Source organism: Astatotilapia calliptera, chromosome 17, assembly GCF_964374335.1.
Source record: "Astatotilapia calliptera chromosome 17, fAstCal68.1, whole genome shotgun sequence".
Taxonomy (NCBI): domain Eukaryota; kingdom Metazoa; phylum Chordata; class Actinopteri; order Cichliformes; family Cichlidae; genus Astatotilapia; species Astatotilapia calliptera.
Genome location: NC_137438.1, coordinates 29,130,986 through 29,157,711, shown reverse-complemented (window position 1 = coordinate 29,157,711; position 26,726 = coordinate 29,130,986). Strand labels below are relative to the sequence as shown.

Sequence of the window (26,726 nt, the reverse complement as noted above, 5' to 3'; positions counted from 1 at the left end):
ACATGCTGTTCTCTTTGAGATGAGGTTACAGCGCTCTGCCCCCTCGTGTTTCCACATTCTGACTGTGGAATGCATCTGTTAAAATGCATCTGTTTTTAGGCACAGCTGAGGTAGCAGTTTCACAGGTGCCAGGAGTGCCTGGTGACATCGTAAACACCCATCTTAAAACATCAAGCAACTCCTAAAGGCACATCACTGACTCTGAGACGAAATGTCACCAATTTTGCTTGGAACACACCTACATGGAACTTTGATAGTGCAGGCTGTGGGTAAAAACAGCACACTCCTCATTAAGACAGAAACGGAAACACACAAGAGGAGCAATCCAGCAGGAATAAAAGCAAAGATAGAAAGACATTTTGGGGCTGTTTATAAATCGCCTAACAGCCACGTCAGATTGAAGCTGAATTTTCTGCTTTTTATAGAAGTTTTGCAATTATGGGCATCTTTACCGCAAATAAAACATATAAACCAAAATGTAAATCATCAGCAGCTATTTCTATACACACTGATTATTTACTACTTGTCTTCGTCTTACTTGACAGTAAATTGCTTATAACTTACACAAAGACACAAGCGTTGGCTCTGCAGCCACTTTTCACCAACAAATACATTAATGGAGCAAAAATTAATAAATGAAAATAAACACTGTCTGCATTAGCTGAAATTTTGGACGGTGGTAAAAGGTCAAAGATCAAATATTTACATATCTTATATCAATTAATCAATACAAATGATGGATAAAGGTATAATAAATACATATTGTCTGTGACCTCCTTTTATGCAGCTTTAGTTAAAATGTACAGAGAAGACTGATGAGTGTTAGTATGCATCTATATGAATAGATTACTAGTTTGACCATTTCAACTGTTTTTATGCCATTTCTGTGCATCTTAAAGTTTCTCCTCTGTGTCACCTTCTTGCTGGATAACAAATCCTCCACAAAATTGCAGGTGTAGTGCAACTGATTTTGATTTGATTTGCATCATTTTTTCCCAGTACCTTTTTGTCATTTACAGCATACATTCGAGCTCACAGGTTCTGCAGGGCTCACATGGCATATTCTGATCGGCGTTACAAAAATCCCCTTTGATTCAAAGTTGTAAAACAATAAAACCTGCAAACCTTTCGTATTTAAAAGCGCCGGAGTTGCTTCAGAGGTTTCCGTGCTGCTGATGTTGTTTGCCTCCTGCAATCAAGGTCACATGAACTGACTCTTCCAGATCCGCACAGTTACAGAAACAGCGCACTGCACTGAGCCCCATCTGCTCCACTTGGCTGCATTTGCATTGTTTTTGTTAATCCAGATTGATTCATCATGCCATTAAGTCGTAATTTCTAAAGAGTGCAGGGCAGGAATGGTACCCACACATGCACAAACACACACACACACACACACACAAAATCAGCAACACACAAACTCACACAGTATGAACTGTACACATTGCATGTGATTCAGTAAGTAGGTTCAATTGTTGATTCAGTAACCATGCCCCCTGACAGTTCCACTAGGGTGATGAACAACAAGACAGAGAGATGATGAGATGGACACAATTCAAAAGAGCGTATGGTACGATATCCCATCGTTAATGTAAAAGCGGTGATACATAAAATGCGCGAGACGTGAAGCAGCATCGTAATTTCCACTTAGAGCATTGATCTCGGTCAGGCAAGATTGTGAGTCGTTGCGCTGTCACTGCTGCAGGAGAATAGATACATTTCGAGTAATGGGAGGGTGACAGGGACACATTGCGAGCATCCTAATAAGCCGTGCATGTAAATGTACCTGTATATTTATCTATTCTATTTGCTGGCCAGTGACTTCTGGTTATTCCTATCACACAGCAAGTGTTGTGTAACAAGTGGCTTCTCCTGAGAAGTCTGTGGAAAATAAATGATGAGGGAAGCCCGCCACACACTTAAGCAAAAGAACAGGGTACAGGCTTTCTTCCTGACATCACTAGGGTGTCTGTTTTCTGCTGTTTTCAGTGATACTGCTAAACTCAGATTTGCCCCACTGCTTGCAGTAGCTTTACATTATGAGCGTGGTATTGATCTTATCTAACTCTCGGAAAGAAAGCAAATAAATATATTTCCCCAAAGTTCACATGCCTATTGATCAGTGTAAACAATGAACATGTTTTATTTATAAAAGCATACATTTAGGTATGCTTTCCAAAGAAACAAGCTGAAATTAGCAGTCAAACGTGCTGATGTGGAGGGATTTTCACGGTATCTCAGTATGTCTTTTGAAATAAATTTTTGTACTATATTTACATGCACGTATTTTGCACAGTTGCACAAAACAGATGCATAGAAATCTCAGGAAAAATAACCCAAATAGCATCAAGAGGTTCTTGCATTAGCTGCAGAATTAAACAAATAATTCTTGACTATTGAGATGTAATGGATTTCCAGCTTAGCCGCCATTTTCCCAGCTCAACTAGGTGTTTTTGTTTGATTAAAAGACAGCAGAAAATCCATTTGCAAAGCTCTAAATTAAAAATTAAATGCTCGCTTGCTCCCGTCATGCATTTCTCGCCTCCTTCATTATTTTAGCACTGCGAATCGAGGCTGTTTTCAGCTTTGAGCGTCGAACTTTGTTGTTTCTAGTAACTTCACAGAAAGACAGTCTGAAGTGTTGCAATTGTGTTACTCAGTCTGAGGCAGATTCATAAAGGGCCTGTGTGATCTAAACGCAGCAATCCTGGCTACACCTCTTTCCTCGTCACCCTTTTTCCGTCAACTGCGCCTCCAACTTTCTCGGCTTCCATTGTTCATATTCTCCCAATCTTTGACTCCTTCCTCATTACTTGTTTTCCATTCTCAGCTGTCCATCTGCTTGTCTTTTCCCACCCTTCATTCAAACTCCCTCTCTTAAATTTCCTCTTCTCCACATGCCTTCATATCATCATTCCCCTCCCCACTTCCCGTTTCCCTCTTAATCAGCAGCTTATGCTTCAGGAACCACCTCTGCTGTCTGAATCAGTATTCAGACCAGTCCTCAAACCATCAGGCTCTCCACCACTTAAACCATCTCCTGACTGGACTGGAACCTTCAGTTCACCCTGCCTGCTCTGTATAGGGGTTGCCAAGTATGTGTGTGTGTGTTAAAACGTATGTTCAGGAGGGAATCGAGGAGAGTGACATTAAGAGTAGGCGAGGTGGTGCGTTTGTGTTCATAGGGGCGACTGAGGTGGAAATCCCTGAGTTCTCACTTAGCTCCAGGTGCTTCTCTACCGTTTTTTGTACCTCCCACACACTCTTACAGATATAATAGGCCTCTCGCCTTTACACACAAAACGCTCACTAATGCAGATAAAACCCTGACATGCCACATGGCAGCCTGCATGTTTTTCCACATTGGCTGCAACTCCCTCTGCACCCACCGTGCCCTCGTTTTCCCTCCTACCGGGCCTGCACCAACTGGAGAGCAGAATGTATGACATTTCACATGCCATTTCCTGCCTGCGACCGTCTCCTTCAGGAAAATCATGTGTGTGTGTGTGTGTGTGTGGGGGGGGGGTTTCACATAACTCTTCTAGATTGGGATTTCAGTGAACGCACATACACTCACAAATACATTGTAGCATACATTAGAGTAACCCCGCCGTGTTCCTGCTGGATGCCACTTCGGCTCCTTGTTCTGATGCTCTCAGATCAATGAGCCTGGAGCTTGACAGTTCATGCTCTAACACCTAAGCCATCACTTTAAAGGCCCGCTAGCCTTGATCCTATTAAATCTCTATTCTAAGGCTAGACTTTTGCTTTTATCAAAATTTATTGTCTGCCTTTTCTCCAAATAATATTCTTCATCATGACTTTACAAGAGCACTGTGCAACCAACACAAGGTTAAGAGCCAAAGAGACTGCTAAAGATATGTGACAATGAGCGTTTAAATTGATGAATGCTGAATGCTTCTTGGGTGATTGTGTCACAGGAGGCTGAGCAGGTCATCCCTTATTTGGAAAGTTGGGGGGTTCAGTCAGCCTGCTTGCCAAAGGGTCCTTAGGAAGTGTGTCTGTGAATGTAGCTTGCAGTGAAAGAGTGTTTGGAGTGGTCAAGAAGACTTGAAAAACACTACATTAGCAGCAAATCTTCTTTTAGGCATAATAAATGTCGGATACCTTTGCATCTCAACTTACCACTTGTCAGTGCTGGTTTATTTTTTCTATCAGGATAGAGCTGGAGCAAAATGTGTACAGGATGTTTGAGTGTTTGCTTGTTCTTATTGGATGCATCCAGTTTTCACTTCAGCAGCTTATACAAATTTAGTTATGGATTCTTTACCCAGTAGGTGATTAAAAAAATCCCCTGAAGATTAAAATGACAAGAAAATTAATTTTGTAGTGCAAAAAATAAATAAATAAATAAATAAATAAAAAAGATTTTAAGATTGCTTAAAATGGTTCAGTGAAGTCACGTAACTTCAACTTCAACTTCTGTGAGTGATAGCCTACAACCTATATTCATTGTAGCTCCACTTCTGCACTTCTGTGATTGCCCAAGTTTCTAGGCCAAAAACCTTGGCACAAAAAGTGATGTGACTAGTTCAAAGCCAGTAGTGGTAAATGGCAAAATATATATTTATGATTCAAAAACAACCATTTCCTGTCTCTGGAGCCTGACAGAAAAGTAATACTGCTTCTAAGCATGTTTGTGTATTGGAAAACAACAGTGGGAGTGATTCCAAGAGAAGTAGATGGGTGGATGATGGATTTTAGGAGGTAAATGGTCCTTTCTATTTCTTGCTCTCTCGCTCTCTCTCTCTCTCAGCCCCCTTTCTCTTGCCATTTCCCTTTGTACCATTACTGGAGCTCTTTACTCTACTTCCCCCTCACCTCTCTGTATGGGAATCATGTCTGTTCGGTTATGACAGGGTGACTGCTGCTGCTGGAATCCAAATCATGAATATCACATTTGGTGCGTAGTGCTTTTAAATTGCTTCATTTCTCTGAGGATGTAGCTGCGGGGTGATTCCTGACTCACTGGTAGAATATTAGCTGTTTTCATGCACAAGTTGAGCGGGTCGAAAGACTGTCCCAGCTGTCTGTAATCCAACCGTGTGCGCTCGTGTGTGCATATGTATTTAGGATTGTGACTGTTTTTGTGCTAGGGTGTAAGAAAATTACATAAAAATTGCTGTTTTCTGAGATATACGGGATACATATCAAAGCCTTTACATTTATTTCAGTATGTGGATATGTGTAGTAATCCAGAGTGTAACTTCTTTAGGATTTGCCCCACCGGACACTGGACTGTTGGTCTGCAGTGCTGGTTTGATCCAATTTAGTTGTAACTGTGGCTGAATTTAAATTGAATTATATTGTACTGAGTGCAAATAAATAGGACAGCACTGCTCACACTGTGCAAATGGTATAAAATAAAATTACAGTTAATGGAATGGGCAGTTCTCTTCACAAGTGTGATGAGAAGCACAGGGAAATTGATCAGTTCTGTTGACTGAAAACATTCACTTTTAAAAGAGATTCAGTTCAATTTTTCTCTGTAACAAATTCAGTACTTAAATGAAAACAAACTACTGGCAGCTGCATTTGTCAGTGTCAAATGGTTTATTACCGTAAAACTATTACATTACTGTGTTGTATAGAACATAATATTTGGTTGCCATTATACTATTGATTTAGTGTCCCTACTCAACATGAATATAAATATAACATATGAAAAATACTTTCCTCTATACCTTTCCTGATGAACAGGGTCTTAACCGTATGTTCTTATTAATGCATTAGGTTTCTTATCTTTTCTTAATTGGTAAAGGGGTCTTTGTTATGGTGACACACTACCCACTGACAATAATGTATTAACACAGTTAGTGCAGGACTCTATGCAGTTCTTTTGAGTACTAAGGGTGTACTAAGTACACCCTTAACCGAATGTAGCTGATTGTCGTTGAGCAAATGTGAGCACCTCTATGAGAGCAGAAGTTTTGGCAGTTTGCTGGTTTGGAGGATTCAGATGCATGTTAGCAGCACACCAAGAAGTGGATGTCCCATGGTGGGCCGTGCAATGGCGAAAGAAATTGCAAAAAAACTAAGAGACTTCTGGAGCAATGTCATTTTACAGATAAGACCAACATGAAGATATTTCACAATAATGCACTGTGCCACAGTAATTCAGCATAAACACCTCAAACCAACTGTAAGCAAGGAGGTTTTGCGCCTTTCACTAAGTCGAAACCCAGTTTGGGACAAGGTGTTGTCCTGCAAAAGGATAATGAACACAACAAACACACTAGCAATGTCTAAAAAAGGTGCTGCAATGACCCAGTAAAAGTCCAGATCTAAATCTGAAATGCTAAAATGAAAGCCCACAAATCTCGATGAACTGAAGTAAGGGGCAAAAATTCCTCCACAACATTTTGATATGAGAGACTGAAAAATTCATGCAGAAAAATGATTACTTGAAGGTACTGCAACTAAAGTTGGTTCTACAACTTATTGAATTTGATGGGGTGCGCTTAGTTTTTTGCAGGACTGTAAAGAGAAAAAAATGAGAGAACCCCCCCCCCAAGAGCTACATCTCTGACTCTACAGACCTCAGTTAGCATGTTAACTGTTATGCCTGTTAACAGACCTGCATAGAGTCCTGTGAAAATGTTCCTTTTCACAAAAATAACTGTGACCAATATTACTTATGCACTACTTTTAAAGTAGAGTTGAGATGACCTTTGTTATGTATTTGCTCAATATAAATATTGTAAAACTGAACTGCAGTGTGATGTTAAACATTTAGTAGGAAGAGTCTTTGCACTCTCCAGTACATAACTGTCATCCTGGTGGTGCCCAGTTCGTATCATTACATTGACTCTGGGAATGGATGAAAAATGATCGTGCACAGATGAGTTTGATGTGGACTCAAGCAAAAGAGATACTCAAGTGTGACTTTTCTGAAAAACAAAAAAAACCTTTATCATACCACAAAAACAATATGATACTGTATACAAGTTTTCCTGAATTTTTTGCAGGAATGTATTCATTTATTTAGTTTACACATGGAAAAATCTGAAACCCTTTTTTCAGTACAAGCTAAAAACCCGATCCGTTCAGTAACTGTATATATCAGGTTTAAATAATGGTGTTTTTGACTGCGTTCCAGGTGATGCCAGGTGTTTCAAGCTATAGTGAGAGGGGTGATAATGTGGCACGTAGTACAACAGTATACACCCCCCCCCCCCCCCCCCATGACGGACAGGCTAAATAATTGGACAGATTAAAAAATAAAACAGGGGCAAAACAATTGCATAACACATACTGAGAAGCCCCATAGGGCTGAGGAGCCCAAATGTTGTCCCACTTTCCTCACGGCTGAAGTGCAAAACAGTTTCCTTTCATTGTCCTCCATCTGCATGCTCCCTAATCAATCAAAATGAAAAACTTTGGCTCAGCCGTTCTTGTTCTTTTTTTCCTGAACATGGCTTCCAACTGTTTCCCAGGCAACACGCCGACTCGCTGAAAGACAGACGTGCCGTTCTCGTCCTTGACGCATCCAGATGCCTCATATGACATTTCATTCCATTAGTAAATATTGCACACCCACAACGTGGCTCTGCCCAGGATTTTGACATGTTTTTGTAGGTTGTCATGTTACACTAGCTGCGCAGCAAGTTGCCGCCTTCATGGTTGGAGGTAAATTATTCACACATCTGATGGATGCATTTCATTTCTTCTCCATGCAAATGAACAGCAGGCCTAATGAGCAATCAGCGGAGTGCACGCGCGCCATTAGTATGCAATCTACATATTTCAGAGTTGTGTTTGCAAATGGAAATGCCATCAGTGTTATCATCTGGTGTCACTCAGTCCCATCGCATATTGTAAACAGATAACGTCACGAAGTAACCAAAGCTTGCATCAATATCAGTTGCTTCTGAAATCTGTGCTTTCTCATCACTGCGATAACTTTTATTACGTTAATGGTACATTAACAAAATCTACGATCATATAACATTTCAAAGAGCTGGCCTCTTTAGCAGCTGCCTACCAATCGTATGATTTAAAACTATTTTTGTTATTGTGGAGCTAAGAAAATAAGTGATGTGCAGATGTCATTAGAGTAGCACTAATACATGCCTCATGGCTTGCTTTAAAAAAAAACTCCTTAAAATCCATTGCAATCTGTGTTATCGTTCAACTTAAAATGTGCTTTTAGGCGTCAGTTAACAGCTGCTAGCATATGCAGTGTTTTAAAAATCTGTTGACCGTAGCGTAACACTTCTAACCCTCTCAAGGCAGGCGTTGCAGATTTGCAACAGTTAAAAGCTAACAACCTGATTACCCCACATGCATATTTTATGAGGTTTTTTTTTACTCAGAAGTACCACTGCAGGTATTCTTTTGTGCATTAGCAACAAAAACTTAATTTGAGCCTGAGAGGGCTAAATGTCTTCAATGTTATGCTTCATTTCAATCTGTGCTGCTCTAGTGTTTGCCCTTCATGCTAAGATGCTGGAATTCCTCAAGGGCAGACAGCGCTGTGGCATGTCTGCGAGTGGTCAGTGAGCTCCTGAAAATGTTCTTTGAAAGTAAAAGCAGTTGTGGAAAAATGTCCTCCCATCTGTCACAGAGATTTCACCTCCCGAAAGCTTAGCAGAGAAAATCCCTCGACAGACAACTGTGATTGTTTAGTACCATGTGCACTCGTCTGCATCAGCGTGTGTGTCCGCACGAGCAGTTAAATTATGGGGTTGTGTTGGAGGTGAACAGTTTGAACAAAATATTTAATTTTGTGTCATTTTTTGAGTCCAGTAGTGAGATTTAGTTAAAGAACTAAAGATATATATGATGCACTTCTGCTACTACAGAGTGTTTATTGTGTTACGCTTCTTTTATATGTTGAGGGTATAAATGATTTTGCAAAGGATAAACCTGTGCATCTTCAATCATAGCTAACCCAGCAAGCCTCCTCTGCCCTCAGTCCTCTCTCCTCTAGATGCATTTCCAGAATTGAGACATCCTTCAAGATGGCGTGTGGGATTGATGTCCGTGTCACAGCGGGAGGATGGAGGTTACCCGAGACAAGGAGGCACGGAATAGAAAAATGAGACGAGGAGTTCAGCAAAAAAGGGAAAGGGAGAAAAAGTAAAAGCAAAAAAAAAAGAAGCCACGTGAGAAATATAGATAGATATATAGATTGATAAAGGATGGTGCACACAGTTAATAAGGAAGATGCAGTAAAGGGAAATGTTTACAGGGGCTATATATTTTTTATTTTAATTTCATAACATGAAGTATGCAACATATGCATTTCCTGCCTTTTAAACTTTGTGTAATCTGAACATTACTGCAGTTCGTTTATCGGCCGTTGCTCTCTATCCAACATAATCTCCGTACAGCATTAGATACTCGCACAGCTACTCGCACACACACACTTGTGGACAAGCACACGCTAGCCTAAGGAAATGTCAGGTATGGTTAACTTTACGAGCCAGAGTAATGTTCAAAGCCGTCCACCTAAGCCTGCGAGGCACTCTGGAGTTGATCGGAACAGGCACTGCATGTCCAATCGCCTTTCCTGGTCTTCTCAGCGGCTCCACCAAGCCTCAACCATGATTTATTGTGCTGTGTAGTAGAAAAAATATACAGGAAATACTTTCATTCAGATAATAACTTAATCACATATTCACTCATTTGCATTATTTATTGCAGCTGTGGGTGCAATTTTTTCACCTGATTGATTTGACTTTTCACTTATGAAGCTTTTAGAATTTATAGCTGCACAAAAGTTTGCGGCTTGTATCGGCTGTGATCTGTGATATTTTGTAGCCATCATAGCCTGTGCGCACATTTGGACGACCATAAAAGCACTCTGTCCTTCTCCTGCACTGTGGTTACATCATCAACGCCTGTCTGTCAACCCTTTGACGCCCTGTATTACATCATCCGGTACACAGTCCCATAGGGAGGAGACGATGTTGTCTTTGGATGCTTCGACTTGGAGCAAATCCTAAAAACGGGCTAATGAGGTAATCAGGACACGGATGCTGTATGAGTCATATATATGAGACCCGAGCTTCCACGCCTTCATTTTCCTCACCGTACAAACACAATGTACAAATTATGCAAAAATCCCAAAGCACAAATGCTGTCTGAATGAAAATAAGTTAAGCTACATCCTCAGAAAATATAAAGCTGCTGCTGCTGATCTGTTACATGGCATTTTCCTCATCAGCATTAAATCTGCAGATATGACAGCCATGTCACTTTGATAGCATCAGTGTGAAGTGTGGAAAATATCTGTAAAATCTGACCTGCTGCCAAGTCTTCAGCAGATGGCCCCGCGGCAATACGGTGCAGCTTGATGCTCGATATGAGCTGCTAAAACGGCTCGATAGTGGAGGCACCAGCTGGAGGTCAGATGGACGACAGTGGAAATAAATAAAAAAATAAGTAAAAATTGCTGCTTTCATGGGAGAAAGAGTGAATGTAATTTCTGTGCGAACAAAAAAAAAGTCTATGTGTCATATTTAGCATTGCGCCTGAGAATCTGTCAATTTTTTTTCATTTATTCAGGCTGACAAAAGAGTTCAGGCTAGCAAAATCAGTTGTGTTCATAATATTAAAATTGATTTTGAAAATCCGATTTATGATTTGCTATAAAAGGAGTCAACCAAATAAAATGCAAAAATGAGAAATAGGTGGAGCAATTTGCTGAAACTTGTGCAAGCCTATGGAAATGTAGTATATAAGGAAGCAGGAACTATGTTAGTATAATTCTAAGAGCCTTTACTGACAATATTTGGCATGACCACCTTTATTTTTATTTTTTTTTGCACTGCCTGAACTCTCTTAAGCAAGCTTTTTTGTAATTTCTTCGATCCATTGCTTGTTTCTGGATTTCTTTCTTCCAATGACCTAAATTTTAGGTCATTGTGTTAGTCGCAGCCAGTCACAAAAACACATAATCTGTTCTAATTTTCTTCCCAAAGAACTATTAGATCAAAACTCAGCATGGTGTAAAGTAATTCCTCTGAAATACAAGTGAATTGGCCAAGTCAAAGACAAAACCAGGAAGGGTCAGTCTAAAAAAAAGTATCTAACTAAAAAGAAATAGAAAAAAAACAGCAAAGAGCTGACAGGACCTGATAGATGCATGTGGACCCTCATTATTAGGAAAAGCTTACAAGAGATTACAAAAGATTACACATTACACAAGAACAGGGTTGAAAACCAGTGCCAGGTTCTTATGGAGTGATGAATCCAAATTTGACATTTTTGGTTCAAATTGTCATCAATTAATACAGCGAAAATCAGGTAAGAAGGACAACAGTGAGTATCCGCAGCATCTGTGTGAATGGCAGTGGCTTAATTTTTCAGTTTAGTCTTGATCTCAAACACAAGGTCAGTACTGTTAAAGTATACGTGGGTTGAAAAGCACACAATAGAATACTACAGTATGAGTCATGGGTTAGCCTCCTCAGAGCCTGGACCTCAATATTATTGAAGCAGCGTGGGATCATCTTGACAGAGAATGGATCAAAAGCTGCCAAAAACCCAAGAAGAGCTTTGAAATGTCCTTCAAGAAGCCTGGAGAACTATTGCTCAAGACCACTTAAAAAAAGGGCTCCTTAGAAGCAAAATATGAAGAAATGATGGGTAGCTCAAGACTTAGTAGTTAATGAGATATAACTCTTACTGCATTCTGTAGGAAGATTAAGCTTTGTCAAGATGAGATGTAAGAGATGTCCAAATTGAGGCACTTGCGGGCATTTGAGGCAGCGATAAGTCCACAGTGAAATAATAAAGATACACGTGGCACTCAGAGACTTTACAATTGTCAGACTACATTATTCACACTTGCAGGTGCACATTTGTTCACCCCATTAATTTGTCTTCATTTTTGCACATGCTACTTTTAGAACTTCAACGTTTGCTTTAAAGCCCAAGAAGCAGCTGATTCAGGTCCATTTTGCTCTAAGATGAACTAGTTTCTGGTTTGCGGTTACAAGCCTGAGTGTTATCTGGCATTAAAACCCGCATAGGACTGTCTTAGTGTGGCATGAAATTTGGCTAAAGAACAACATTTCTGACATAAAACATCTCCAGATGACATAAATCCAGCTCAGAGTCAATCTTCGCTGAGATGGAGCTCTCTTTGACAAGCGTGCACTCTGGAAAGTGGTTCACTCCTGTTCATCGAAAGGGGCAGAGCTCTCTCATGCTCTACTGGGTGTGCCTCTATTCATCAGAAGGTTTTTAGGTTTTATTGAAGAGGGACCAACAGCTGGGAGTGAAGTTAAAATAGAGCATAAAATGTCGAGAGCCTGGAAAGTGCTTTGATTTCAGGGGGTGTGATATCAAAACTTGACATTTGCTGTTGATATTTTGTACATGTCTTTTTTACTTGTACATAACTCATGTCGCTGCTAAAATATGCCCAAACAGACAACACAGTATGAAAAACCTGGTTTATATTCAAATGAAGCTTTCAAACGGGCTCAATGTTCAGAAAAAATTATTACTCATCACATTCGGAAGCTTGGTTCCCACCAACTGGAGGTTTGTTTTGGCATAAACGCAAAGCTTTAGAGTGAACTGGTTTACTGTCAAATGCTGGAAATCACATAGGCTATGATCACACAGAGAGAGTGTATATATAAAGCTAAAATCCTGGAGGTTTTTTTTTCTTGTTTGAGGGCCTGAATATGTGGATGGAATGTTTTTCCACCTCCTTTGTTAGCTTCATCTTGGAAAAATTGGACTTGCCTTTCTCGTCCATCTCCAGCTCTTTCCGTTTAAAGCTAAGCCGCTTGGGAGAGCCCATAAGTCCATGCTGACGTAAACCTTTCAGGGATTTTTTTTAATTCACTGTCTGTATGTGTAGAGGAATTAATATAGCAGGCTTTAAGGTGTGTGTGTGTGTGTGTGAGAGAGAGGAAGACTGAGATCACTGCGTTACTCATAATAGATGCCTGATTTAGTTTAAGGATAGTTTCCTGCTAATAATCCACTGCACTATCACGTTTAATTTTAATGCCCCAACACACCCCCAGATGCAAGCACTGGGTATGTGTGTTGAATTTATTCGTCACAGAAAGCCTTACACACTTGTAGCCTGTAAAACACAGTGATAAACTAGCACTTAGAGCGGCTGCCAATTTGCCAAATGGAGGTGAAGTATTGCAAAAACATTTTGGGTCTATATTTTTTATTTAACATGATCAAAGTGCTTCCAATAATACTGCCACAGGATAAGTTGACTTGCGAAATGCATGTAATATATTAGCCGACCTAAATTAATCTCAAGGGCTGAGAGGATCGCTATGGCGATGCAGAGTACCAGTGTTTTCTCTTTTTTTCCATTCTGTGTGAAGCACTGACAGAGCTGCTTGGCTTTAAAGCCTTTTTTCAATGGAACGCATCATGAATGTGCTTTATATAGATTTTTTTTGTTGCTTCATATAAATTTTACCTTGAATTTTAAATCCATTTATGTCACAGTGTGAAATAATGTCAAAAAACAGAAATTAATCCCCTTTAAAGCTAACTAAAAGTCCTCAGCTAGCCTTAATATCTCCCCCCAAGGTTAATTCTTTTTGTATTTACCATGTTTGGTCTTCAGAGGCAGACTAATATGTTATTTCCAGACTGCCAGGACATGCTGTGCGAAACCTAATCTATCAGATATCACATGCTTTGATCTACCTCCCTCCCCATACACACAGACCACCACCACTTCGCTGTGAAGTGTATCATTTCAGCACATGCAGGTTTTTTTCCGCCTTGAGCTTTCAGCCAGAGAGCTATTGACACAGTAAAGCTGGATTCAACACTGGGAGGAGCGCATCGACAAACACATTAGACACCACAAGTTAAAACAAAATACAATGATACTGCTGTGCGCAAATTGCGCTCTCCCTCACACAGAGCCAGTGTGCGGAAGAGCTTATAAAAGCTTATAGATTTTTTATAGGTGGTATTAGTGAGCTCAGGCCATGAGGGGGGGGGGGGGGGGGGGGGGGGGGGAACTGAGTCATTGGTGTGGAAGATCAGAAAGCAGGTCATGCGAGTTCAGTTTAATCTTCAGTGCCCGCATTGATCAAACAGTCCGCTACTTGCCGGTGGTGTGTGTGAGTGTGTGTGTGTACAAAACTAAAGGCAAGGATTTGCAGTCTTGTAAATGTTCTAATTCAAACGCATGGAGAAGAAGTCCTGTTGATGTCTTGTAGAGGAAATTTTCACTTAAGCCTAAACATGGGAGTGAGTGGATTGCCATCACCCATAGACAGATAGAGATTAATTAGGAAATTATAGCTACTAGTGTTGTCATATCAGTGCAACTTGTTTCCACCATGAATAGATTCAGGATATATGGTGCCACATTAACTTGTACGCAGGGTCAGATATGTGCTATCTCTCTTGCGCAGTCGTCCCTTTTAGAAGTCCCCTCATAAACCAGAACGGTTATAAAAAGCTTGCAAGCTGTTTTGGAAAGATGGAGGCGATAGTAAAACTGAGCAGAGAGATGGTAAAAGTAATGGAGAGAAAACTGTGAGGAGCCAGAGATCAAAGCAGGCAGAGATAGATAAATGAATGAAAGGAAATGTGCTTTAAAAGATAAAAAGAGTTCGTCCTCTTTCCATCCCACCTTACCTTCGTGTGCAGTGTTTCCGCCCCAAATTAGGTGAAATCAAGTGTCCTAAGAGTATCGAAACAGTCTGCCTCTGCGTGGATACAGATGTGACTGTGTCTGTGCACACATCAGAGATAACTGATCGGCCTCACACATGCTGTGGCTGTTGTTTTTCTAGAGTTTATTACCTGCATCTGTACATGAACTGATCAGGACACAAAGTAAAGAATTAACAGCTTTTGGACTTAAACAAAATAATCCTATAAGTCAACGAATGATGCAAAACTAGTGGTGAGTTGTTGGTTTTTTCTTTAATGTCTGCAATTCTGGTCTTAAACTCATCACACTATACAAGATAAACCTGATGGTTAAACATGGGTTTGGAGAACATTGTGTGGATAAACATAAACATTACAGCAATGACTACAATAAAGTAGTAAATGATGTTTATGATAGAACGATCACATTGGCATTTGAGATGGTCATGGCTTAAATAATAAGACTTACTGCGTTCCTGTTTAACTCATTCACTTAAAAAAAATCTTTGGCTTTCCTTAAGTGTTCAACTAGGTTCAGGAACCAAAACGTCTTTTTCTGCATTGAATTATGATAAATCTGGAGTGATGTTGTCCTCACTGTGCTGTATGTGTCAAAGGCTAATGGTAAAAGAAACCAAGCTAGCAGCTTGACTGAATCATGGTAGTTGAAACTATGGAAACTGACTAAGAAGGGGCTCACTGATCCACAATGAAATAATTCATAAGATAATGATATTTGTGCACTAATGACAAATACCCATATTTGTTAATGATTTAGAAACATTGTAACAATATTGTATTGTATTCAACTACCAATTCGTTTATTTAAGACAGCTGTTATGAAAGTGTTAAGGTGAAATGTTTTATGGTGTCACTCAGCGCTTCATGGGGTCACCATTAGTCAAACTAGCCTTTTAAAAACTCCAAAATATCTTGTGTTTTTTTGGGTTTGCCGTTCATCCATCTATTTACCTCCACTTATCCAGTTCAGGGTCACAGAGGAGCCTGTCCCAGCTGTCATCAGGCAAGAGGCAAGGTAGGCACCCTGGTCAGGTCAACATTTTGCTGCAAGGCTAGCACAAAGAGATACCATTCAGTCTCACATCCACACCCATGGCCAATTTAAAATAAACAGTTAACCCAAAAAACATGTTTTTTTGGACTGTGGGAGGAAACCGAAGCCCCCACACTACCATGCTGCTCTTTGCAAGGTTGTAAAAATGGTCATTTCTGCTGGAAAGTCAGGTCAGCCTCTAGTGGTCATTAGTAAAAATGCACATTTTGGCTCTAGCTTAAATTTTCAGCCCCAGAGGTTGCTGCTTCTTTTGGACAGAGGCAGATAACTCCCCCCCTCCACCCATTCACAACATTGTGTTAAGGCAAGCAGCTGGTTCCAACTTCATTTCAAGCATATACATACACTGTTTTAATCTTACTCTTGCCAACAATGCGCATAAGCATTAGTTAGAAAATTAATGCAATTTGGTCATAAATGCAAGAAGTGAAGACATGCCAGGAATTGTTTGTGCGACTCTTAATAAAAAAGATTTGCTCTTTTTGAAAATGTCATAGTACAAAAGTGATAAACAGATTTTATTAGGTTAATTAAACATTAATGCAACCCGTCTGAATTTTGACTATCAAAGTGCACATAATTTTTTTAATGGACCTTCAGAATATAAAACCTTTATCTATGTGAACAAGTGGCTCCGCTGTTCCAGCACTCTTACTAATCTGTGTCCCCTCTGAGACCGCCTGTGTTCTGGACCTATTAAAATCGGCCACAGCGGTGTCATGCTCGTTAAGGCGAACACAATTAGAGGAGCCATTAACAATGGGAATTAATTTGCTGTCATACCCTCCCTGTACTGCCTGCTATTGTTGCGTCCCACAACCCTACTGCCACTCCACCCCAGCCTTGCTTTTTTGAGGCCCTGTCTCCACTTCTTTTTTCTTGACTTTATGGAGTACAAGTAGCACAACAATCTGTGCTTTCATGGCTGAGCTGTTTTGGGAAAGTCTAAAAATGATTATTAATTTTTTTTTTCTGTTTAATGTGTGCAACTATTGCACTTCACAAAGGCACTTCACAGGGAACAGACTGAAGTACTCCTAAGTTGAGCCTGTAGTCATGCTCTTGAAGGACGTTTGGAAGAGGGCGTACGAGTCTCCTTGTGATTCCAGTCAGTGATCAAAAGACTAGTATGCTGTAATAAGGGATTGAGGGATTGTTGCTGTTGTAAATGTTGGCCTTGCTTTCTCACCTTTATGTCTTGATTCTCATCTCTCTGTCCTTCCCTGTGTCCTGGGTCAAGGGATGCGACAAGGCATACGGAAGGCCGGTTGCTCTTTTTACCAGTGACACCCTCTGACAGCAAGAGTAATTGTGCAAATTCTTCTTTAGCTCAACGTGCCCAGAACAGGGGGATGGAGAGTCATCGAGAGTGATGGAAACCAAGTGTTAAAAGGACAGAAGGAAAGGAGTGGAATGGGGGTAGATGTGGGTGTGGGGGGTATTGGAGTAAGAGATGGACGATGGAGACTGGAAGTCAGGAATGTGGACAATGTGAAGTAGCTTCCACTTTGAAAGAGAACTGCAAACTGAGGAAGAAAGAAAAGCAAAATGGCCTCAAAGCTTTTTGACATTAAAATTTTAAGTCCTTGCTCTGTCTTCACTATAAGCCAGTATTGCCTTCATCTTTGACTGTAGGGCCATTGACTGTTCCAGCAAAGGAGGGGGATGTCTTGCTTTGATGCATTATCAGTAGACTTGCTGGAGCCACACTTTCACTGTCCTGTCAATTGTATTTCTTTCTCTTAGAGGTTTTGATGAACTGCTAATCGTGGAAAATTTCAGTGTTAGTATAATAAAAGCACTGTTACACAGTGAGTTCTTGGTCAGCAGCTTTAAAGACAAATGATCTAATCAGTCTTTCTACTAAAACTTTATGAGAATTCTTTGTTCTGAAAAGAGTATTTTACCATTTCACAGCCCAACCTGCTAATGCATTGGTTTGAAGTGCATGGCCTGACTCTTTAAGTCTGTTGGTAGAAGACAAAGATTTCTGCTATTATGATAATCAATTAATTGTTCTCAGTTGGTAAAAAAGGAACACACCATGAACTAGAAAAAACAAAACAAAACTGAAAGTGTCAGCAGGAATTTATTATTATTTCTTTTGCAATTTAATATCATTGTGAAGACAAAGAGAGGTTTGTTAGCAGTCCAGTGTCCACAGCTTTCAAGATATCATTTTTAACAGCTGTGTGACTGTAGACCCTGGTAACAGCTAACTAGATTCTTTAAGCATTTGGTCTTTGTCGTCACTGTTGGAAGCAAAGGTCAGCATTCGCCTTGAAAAAGAAAACATATCAAGAGTGTTGTACACAGTTTTTTCTCTCAGTATGACGCCACACAACATCAGAATCCTTTTATTATCATTTAACATCAGATATTCAGCATGTTGTAGTATAAACATCATAAAGCATCAAAGTTTAAGTATAGCCTTTGCCCTTCTGGGGACATTGTGCTCTCTGTGCGCACTTGTTTAAAATGAAAACAACCGTTTGTTGCACACATTGTATTGCTCTGTAAACAGCTGAACAATTTTTTCTGCACTTTTTTTTAGCTGGGATTACTTTTCAAAAACTTCAGTTGAGTTGAGAATAGATGTTTTTTTCCCGGAGACGCAGTTGCCTGGTCTGTCTCTGTCCATGGTGCTGATTTATTCAAAATATGAACTCTGTGCTTCTGTGGACATCTCTCCTGTATTACCTCTAAACCGGCAAGAATGGAAAAGGATATGGGGGGGGGGGGGGGGGGGGGGGAGTATTAAAATGAAACATCATTAGATAGTTTTTCACCTAAGTAGTGTTTTTAATCTTGAGTTGAATTTCCTAAAATAAATATGTTACTAAGATTAAAAGAAAAATCCAAACACTGCAATATGTTTTGGATGATATATTCTTTTCTCTGGTTGTTTATTTCATACACGCTATTTTAAATTGATTTGATCATTTCTGTCAGCATACACATCCTTTAAACCATATCCTCCACTCCCTCCTCCCCTTTCCTCGTTCCATGCTCACTGACTCGCCGTGCTGCCTTAATATGATTTCCTCATCTTTATCTAGGAATTCTGAGGAGCTTGCAGGGATCTCTTTTATCACTCATCCACTCTCAGATTTCTGCACTTGCCTTTCTTTGCTATAAAAGGAACTAACTGTGATGCCCTGCAGGAAAATATGTGGCAGAACTGCCATAATGGACATAACTGCGTTGCTCTATGTAGTAATGCTTCATTTCATCGTGGATGTTAGCAAAGTCCTTCGACAAAAAAAAGTCTTGCTCAGCAGCTAGTTTGAAGCTCCTACTCATTCATGCACTTAACTCAGGGTGAACATGCTCAGAGCTGACTGATCTGATCAGCTGTTCTTGAACTGTAAACTCAAAGTTGTCAGTCCGAATGTTAATTAACTCTAACTTCATGAGTAGACTCAGAGTTTGCTGAACCTGCTTCCTGGAATAGGGCCCAGAGCACTGAACAAATACCATCTTTATTCACATTATAGATACACTGTAACAATCCTGTGTTAGGCTCCGGGGCAGATATTGTTGTGCGAGAGCAAACACAGCATCTCACATTCTCTCACTAAAGTAACATAAAGACAACTGTAATGTCAATAAGCTTGAAACAAAAGAGAAAAGTGACTGGAAAGATCACCTTATAACATCCAAACTCATTTACAGAATATATGATTGAGTAATTTTTTTTTCCCGTGGACCAGCTTCCAGATATATCACACACACACATATTTCAGTATGAGTGCATAATTTCCACATATAAATGATAACAGTGTTTCAGTCCTTTACAAAAACAGAAAAACAAACTACTCACTTATAAGCAGTGTTGGTCAAGTTACTTGAAAAAGTAATCAGTAACTAATTACTGATAACTTCCCCAGAAAAGTAATCCCGTTATTTTACTGATTACTTATTTTCAAAAGTAATTAATTACTTAGTTACTTTTTAAAAACACAATTTACAACCTGCATAGGTGATAAAGCGATAGATCTTTCAGCCCAATTCTACGTTTTCTGCATAATCCATCATATAAAATGTAAACAAATGGAAAAGTCTCTTTTTTTTAAACTTGTTTTTATCAGTTTTAATCTTTTAACTTTATGCATCAAGTAAAAATTTAATTATATGCAACATTCTCTGACTTGAAGAAATTAGTTTAACATTTAAACCTATTTTCTGCACATTCCAGCACATAAAATAAAATATTTTTTGTGTTTACACTTTCAAATAGATGCAAGTAAAACAGCAGAAAATAAATAAAGTCAAAGACTAGCGGTCCTGTTGCTCTATTTTCACCTGTAAAGCAGGAGTGGGGTAGGCGGAGGTGTACCCTGGTGCAGATGAGTCGCAGCGGTCAGTGGAAGAATCCGCGAGTTTCTCTGTGAATTTCCCATTACCTCGTTGTGCACTCGGTGCTTGTTTAGGGGGGTTTTTTTGGCTGTAAAAAGAAGTTTTCTTCCCACGCACAAGGGACACTAATGTTTTTGTCACTTTTTGTGGAATCAAACTCAAAGTAAGGTCAGTACTTCCACGCTTTAAACGCTGCACGCTCATACTCTCTCCGCACTCGATATATTATCCATTGTTAATCTGCGCACAGCTGTTGTCAGGAACGTTGCACTCGCTTACGTCACTGTGATGAGACATTCTCGCAACAAAATCACGGTTTTAGTAACGCAGTAACGCAGCGTTCCTACGGGAAAGTAACGGTAATCTAATTACCGTTTTTGTGATAGTAATCCCTTACTATCGCACAGATGGGCAGTAACCCGTTACTGCCCATCTGTGCTTATAAGAACTCCAGTTTTGGGGCCTTTTGCTTAAACAAATTAGACTTCTCCAAAAACAAATTGCTGCACAGTTGACATTAACAGGTTTACGGCCATTTTGCACAAATGACAAGGAGCAAGGTCAGGAAGTGCAAGTAATATATTTTTCAGCCCGCCACCATCAATTTTTTTTTTTTTTAGAAAAAGTGCCTATTTTAATAAATGGAGTATAAAATGACTGAGTAAGTATTTGCAGGGCTACAATTCAATTCAAAAGAAAAATGCATACTGCATTAAAAAGTTAGGCTTTTGTTCACAACATAGAACAATGACTTAAACATTCAGTGGCACTCTAATAATGTGCCCAGTTTGCTGTAACATTGTGAATATATGCATTCAGTACAATGTAAAGAAGGTTCTTTCCCACCATCAGACATCACACGATGTGACTGTATGCTAACTTTCAACTCTGTAAGCCTGTTATGAAATGCTTGTTTCAGGATAAATAAGCTGTTCACAACAGAGTTAATATATCTGTGATTGTTGGGATAACCAAAATAGCCACACAAAGCCACCTGTGAACTGCATTTATAATTTATTTGGTTTTTTTAAATAAAAAGGAAGAAAAATGTCCCATAAACAAATTAATATTTAGCAATTGTGAATACTGTAAAAGCCTGAGAAAGTGAGTGCGTATACCAATATTCAAACTATATTGGCTCAAATTTTTCCAAATACATCAGTCTGCATTGCAGTTCAGTGCTAGTGGACTGCTGAAAATCACACTGTCAGCTGTCAGTGCCTCAAATTCATGCCACTGCTGTCTTCAGATCCTAACCAATGCTAGCACAGTGATTTCATGCTAGGGTAATCCTGAAAGTCTCCCCATAAATAAACTCTGTAGCAACACTGAGCTTGGGTTGAGTAAAGCAGTATCTTAGAGAGTGACTCTGAAACACAGACAAAGCAGACATTTCTGGTTGTAAGGACTGCAAGGAGTTGAATAAGGTGAAACAGGGTGCATGCTGATATCTTGTTTCCCCCACTGGCATTGGTTTTATTTGATTAGCTAGGAAGCTGGAAATATGCAGGTGTTGGTGACTACAGCTATGAGACACAGGGCTGATGACTGATGGGAAGCAGATGTGTATGTGGGAAACTAATCAGGTGATGAGCTAAAATGGGAAATCCACAGTGGAAAACCAGTGGGCAGTGAGGAAATGCAGGCTTCAGGATCTCAGGAAACAGATTTTGATGCAAATCATAAGACACTGACGGGATCTTTTAACCAGTATTTCAGTCAAAAATTAAAATGCATTCACTGAATTTCTTCTCTAAAACAGCATCCAGATTTTTTAAAAACTTTTTTAGACATTAATGTTTTTAATGTAGGGTTTGCAAACTGTTGTCAACATTTTTGTGGGCTTTTAGAGACTGATAAATTCACCTGACAATAGAGGTTTCTCACGTGATACCATCCAACCATGGTCAAAGGTTATCTGCCTTATTGTATATAGTATAACCACCAGTCAAATGAGTTCATGACTGGCTGGTCAGAAAGGAAGGCAGACAAAGATTTACCAAAAAAAAACTAAGTAATGTCAGACTAACTTTGCAGCACTTAAAACACAGCTACAAGAAAGAGACATTAAACTATATTAATAAATAAATCAACAAACCAAAAACATATATATATATATATATATATATATATATATATCTCAATTACTATAATCATATAAAAAATAATGCATTTTAACCAAGCTATGTTTGTAAAGGAAATAACACAGTTCACCCCATTAAGAGCATGAACAGTACAGAGGATGGACGTGGGGCTCACACCCCAACTGGCAACTAGGTACACCAACCTCATCCTCTAACCTTATTACTCTGCTACACTTTCATGGTGTTATACATATATGGTGTATAATGATTTAGCCACTAGCCACGCTGGCTAAGCCATGATTAAAAAGTTGCTGTCATATATAGTGTTTTGTTCTACATTTAAACAATAACTAAAGTTTAAACAAAATATATGATTGCCTCTGTTTTGTTTCCACTCTTTTTCCACACAGAAACCCAACAGTACTACACCAGTTCTGCTGCCCAGCCCCAGAGGCTCCTGAGGGGGAGACCTCCACTGCCTGTGTTCCCAGGTAAGATGACTGCATCCTTGTAACATCTGCACAAATGTTTCTTTTTTCTTTTTTCAATTTTTTTCAATTTAAGTTTATTTATTTGTTCAACTTTGATTGCAGCCACGTATCATGCATCCTTTTTATAGCAGTGCTGCCGTAGCTACACTAGTCAACACAAGTGCCCCAGCAGTGGTATCTAAGTTGAAGTGGTTGTAACTGCTTCAGGTTCTTCCAGGACAAGGTGCATTCCATCCCCTTCATGATCTCATCTATCTTAAATAGACACCGAGCCACAGAGAGCGAATCACTCCCAATGGTTTTAAATGTCCCTTGTCACAACAGCTTGGGTTTTGGATCTTGTTGTGGTTGAGATTGAACTTGTTTCCTGGATACGATTTGTTATTTCCAGCGACTGTTAGTGCCATGTTTGTCAGGCTACTGCGATAAACACAATGAAACACAGCAATATGATCTATATCAGTAACATCCCATTTTCTGGACAATGGTCAAGTACTTGCGAAAACTGAACAACTGGGGAAATATTACATTGGATTTAGTAGGCAAAGCAGAATGATAATGCTGATGATATCTTTTTTTGACAGATTAGCCCATGCAATTACTTAGTACTGGTGGTAAATTACAAATAGGCTCTTTATTTTAAATCAAGTTTTCCATGTAATTTGAAAGCTCTGAAGTCAGTTTGATGGGGTAATTTACTCCCACTGTCCTGGGAAATATGAAAAAACACAGCAACTAATAATTAGCTGCTGTAATGACTGTACTTTTGTAGGACTATTTTGGCTAGGCAGTTTTGAGGACGCATAATAATCAATACTTAATGTTGTACAGGCAGTCTCTAAGATATATAATTAGACATGTAGGAACAAAAGAAATAATGAAAGGCTTTGACAAGGTATTATCTGGCCCCTTTCAAGCAAAATTGACAGTGCCTCCTGGTTATATTTTCCCCAAGTGCACTCTACCACCAGACTTTGAAAGAAAATTATGATATTCATCTAGCCAAGGAGCATCAATAGCAATTAAGCTATCCGCCCCAAAATGGTTTGTTTGTTGTTGACTGCACGTGTCACAGAATTGCTTTGCCGCATTGTCTGAGCTTGGCAGAAAATAGCAGATAAGCAAACGCCCATTGATAGCAAATCATAGCCCCTGCAGTGCTGGACACAGTAAGTGGCAAAAGGCTGCAGACCAACACAATCACACTCTAGTGTAGTTGAGAAGCAGAGGAAGGAAGAGTTGTGAATATTATACAAGGTTTATTTGCTGTTTTGACAAAGCAGAAAAATGGGCTTCAGAAAGCCTGCCGACTTACTGAAACCCAGCATCTTGTACTGGATCTTTTGTTATAAAAGTCACTTCAGAGCCTTTATTATTTAATACATGCTGTGATTCTATTGGAAGGGATTAAAGGTTCACAGGAGTGACTCTCATGGGTTTAAAACTGGTGAGGGGTGGGGCAATTCAAAGAGCAAAATTGATCAAGTTCACCGGCTTGAACTTTACTTGACAGAGGGTGTTTGGGGCTGTTGTGTTTTGTGATTGTTTTGTGCTTTGGGGCCATTAGCAAAAGGTACAAGCGAAGTGCACAGCAGAAGGTCTTTGCTAACTTGTCAACCCCTCCATCCCTGCAAAACACCCCCTCCCCTCGTTGCCAGTATCTGAAGCAAACCACTTCAAAGCAGGACTCTCTGGGGCCCACACGGAAAGCAGCTTGTGGTTTTGTTTTGCCCTTTCTCGTTTCTTCTTGTTGTGTCTTATCTGTTTTTGAAAGCTGTATTCTGTTGTCGTTGATTTCTATATGTCCGCATTGTTGTCAGTGATTGGTCGATCATTTACTCACACGGCATCATCGCATCACATAACTCCACATGGCACCCACGCCTCATTGCATCCATCGTCATTCATGCTCACGTCATTCGGGCTTGTTTCTTCACTGTGGTCACACTAAGTTCAAAAGAGCCATGTATGAATATTACCATGTAACTGAAGTCTTGAGTGTGTTTGTGAAACTGCCATAACACATACTCTGTGTACAGTAGGGTCTTTCCCATGTTGGAATCTGGTGCGCCTCCTTGTCGACACATGTATTGCATCTGTGTTCATGTGAAAAAAGGAAGTTCTTATCATGTTGCATGCTTCGGCTTGGCAGTGATCAGAACATAGCTCCCTGTCTGTGTGCGTGGGTGTGTGCTGATGTACATGTGTGGGTGGCTGCGTTTCACTTTGGTACACACATCATGGATTAATTAATATGCATGTAATGCAGAAAAATATACAACACTGTCCATCTAATCAACAAAGACATCCATAATAACAGACTGCCCTATCACTTGTAACGAACACTTTGATTTCTTACTCGTTTTTCTTTACACCGTGCTATTCAGAGTTACATATTTTTTTTCCTTGAGAACTGACTACATTCGTCGTGGCATAGATTCAACAAGATTCTGAAAATATTCCTCAGACAGTTCGCTCCATATTAACAGGATAACATTACAATGTAGCTCTAGAATTTCTGGCTGCACATCCATGATGTATATCTCTCATTCCACCGCATCCCAAAGGTGCTCTTCTGTTGCCGTAGCCCATCTGCTTCAAGATTGGGTGTGTTGTACATTTAGAGATGCTCTTCTGCATACCTTGGTTGTAATGAGAGTTTATTTGGGTTTCTGTTGCCTTCTCTTCAACTCAAAGGAGGATGACCTCTGACATCACCAGGGCATTTTTGCATAGAAAGCTTCCACTTTACTGGATATTTTCTCTTTTTCAGACAGTTCCAGACTTTAAAGATGATTGGGTGGGGAAATCCCCAGCGATCAGCAGTTTCTGAGATACCCGTCTGCTACCAAAAACCATGCAATGTTCAAAGTGACTTAAAAGACCTTTCTTCCCTGTTCTTGAGCAGGTTGTCTTGTCCAAGCCTACCTGCCCAAGTACACTGAGTTGCTGCTGTGTGATTAGTTGATTAGATATTTGACATCATAATAAACTGGCTAATGAGTATATGTTTGTAACTGTATCAGGGAAGGCTGTAATTCAGAAATCATGAAACTTTTAGGAGATAATCCTTATATTTTTGACTTACCTCTGTCTTGATGATGATGATGCTCATTTTGAATTTAACGCCAGGAGCACCACTTATTCTTGTGTGTGCTGACATACATGTTTGTAGTAGTATTTCGCTATGGTACACATGGCATAGATTAGACATAATGCATAAAATGCAGGGAAACATACAACATTGGCAATCAGCAAAGAAATCCTTAAAAATAGGCTGCCATGTCACTTGTACTGAACACTTTGATTTCTTACTTGTTTTTTTTCCCCCATACTTATAATCCTTAAGGGTGAAGCATGCCATATATGCACTCACCAACCACTTCATTAGTTACACCTATTTCTACTGGGTTGGACCTTCAGAACTACCTTAATTCTTCATGGTGTCGATTACGTTTGTTTAACTATGGGCTACTTGAGCTTCAAGTTTCTTGGCTTTTTGATAAATTAATAACAATACAATTATGTCAAATAAGGTCAGCTTGAACTTATTGGCAATGAAGCAGTGGGTGTACAAGTTGACATTCTGTGGAGGATTATTCATGGTATGCATGACATGAGAGATAATCGAAAATCACAAATTACATTTAATCTAAAAATATTTGTGTCATGTCTGTCTGTCGTGATTTGACAGAGTTATGACTCTGACGAGGAGTGTGAAATCTGATGCAAACTGCAAATGGTGCAGACTATACTGAAACAAGAGCGAGTTGTCTTCAGCGATAAAAGGGTTTCACAGCAAAAAAGACCTCATTAACATATAAAAAAGACAACTCATTGCCTCGTTGTGCATTGCCTCCGCTTCGGGATGAAGCCTTCGTTCACTCACTAAACCTGACAAAGTGCAATCATTGATGTTTCATTAGCACCGCTCTTTCTACTCTGAGTAATTCAAGCCTCTGTGTCAGAGGGGTCAACTTAGAAAAGGGCAGCACCATGAGCCTCTATAAGAACTAATTGTACTGATTTGGAGCTTTGTTTGCTCTTGGTTTGTGCACGTCTTTACCTAAGGAGTTTTTTTCTGAT

The 26,726-nt window shown here is 39.7% G+C and overlaps 1 protein-coding gene across 2 annotated transcripts in view; it reads left to right on the top strand.

Moving 5' to 3' along the window:
- The window catches only part of iqsec3a (IQ motif and Sec7 domain ArfGEF 3a), a 120,389-nt gene that overhangs the window by 2,165 nt on the left and 91,498 nt on the right, over positions 1–26,726 (top strand). For both annotated transcript variants that reach the window (XM_026147347.2, XM_026147346.2), the window contains exon 2: positions 22,560–22,640. In XM_026147347.2, coding sequence (XP_026003132.2) covers positions 22,560–22,640 — 81 coding nt within the window. The remainder of the gene's footprint in view (positions 1–22,559; positions 22,641–26,726) is intronic.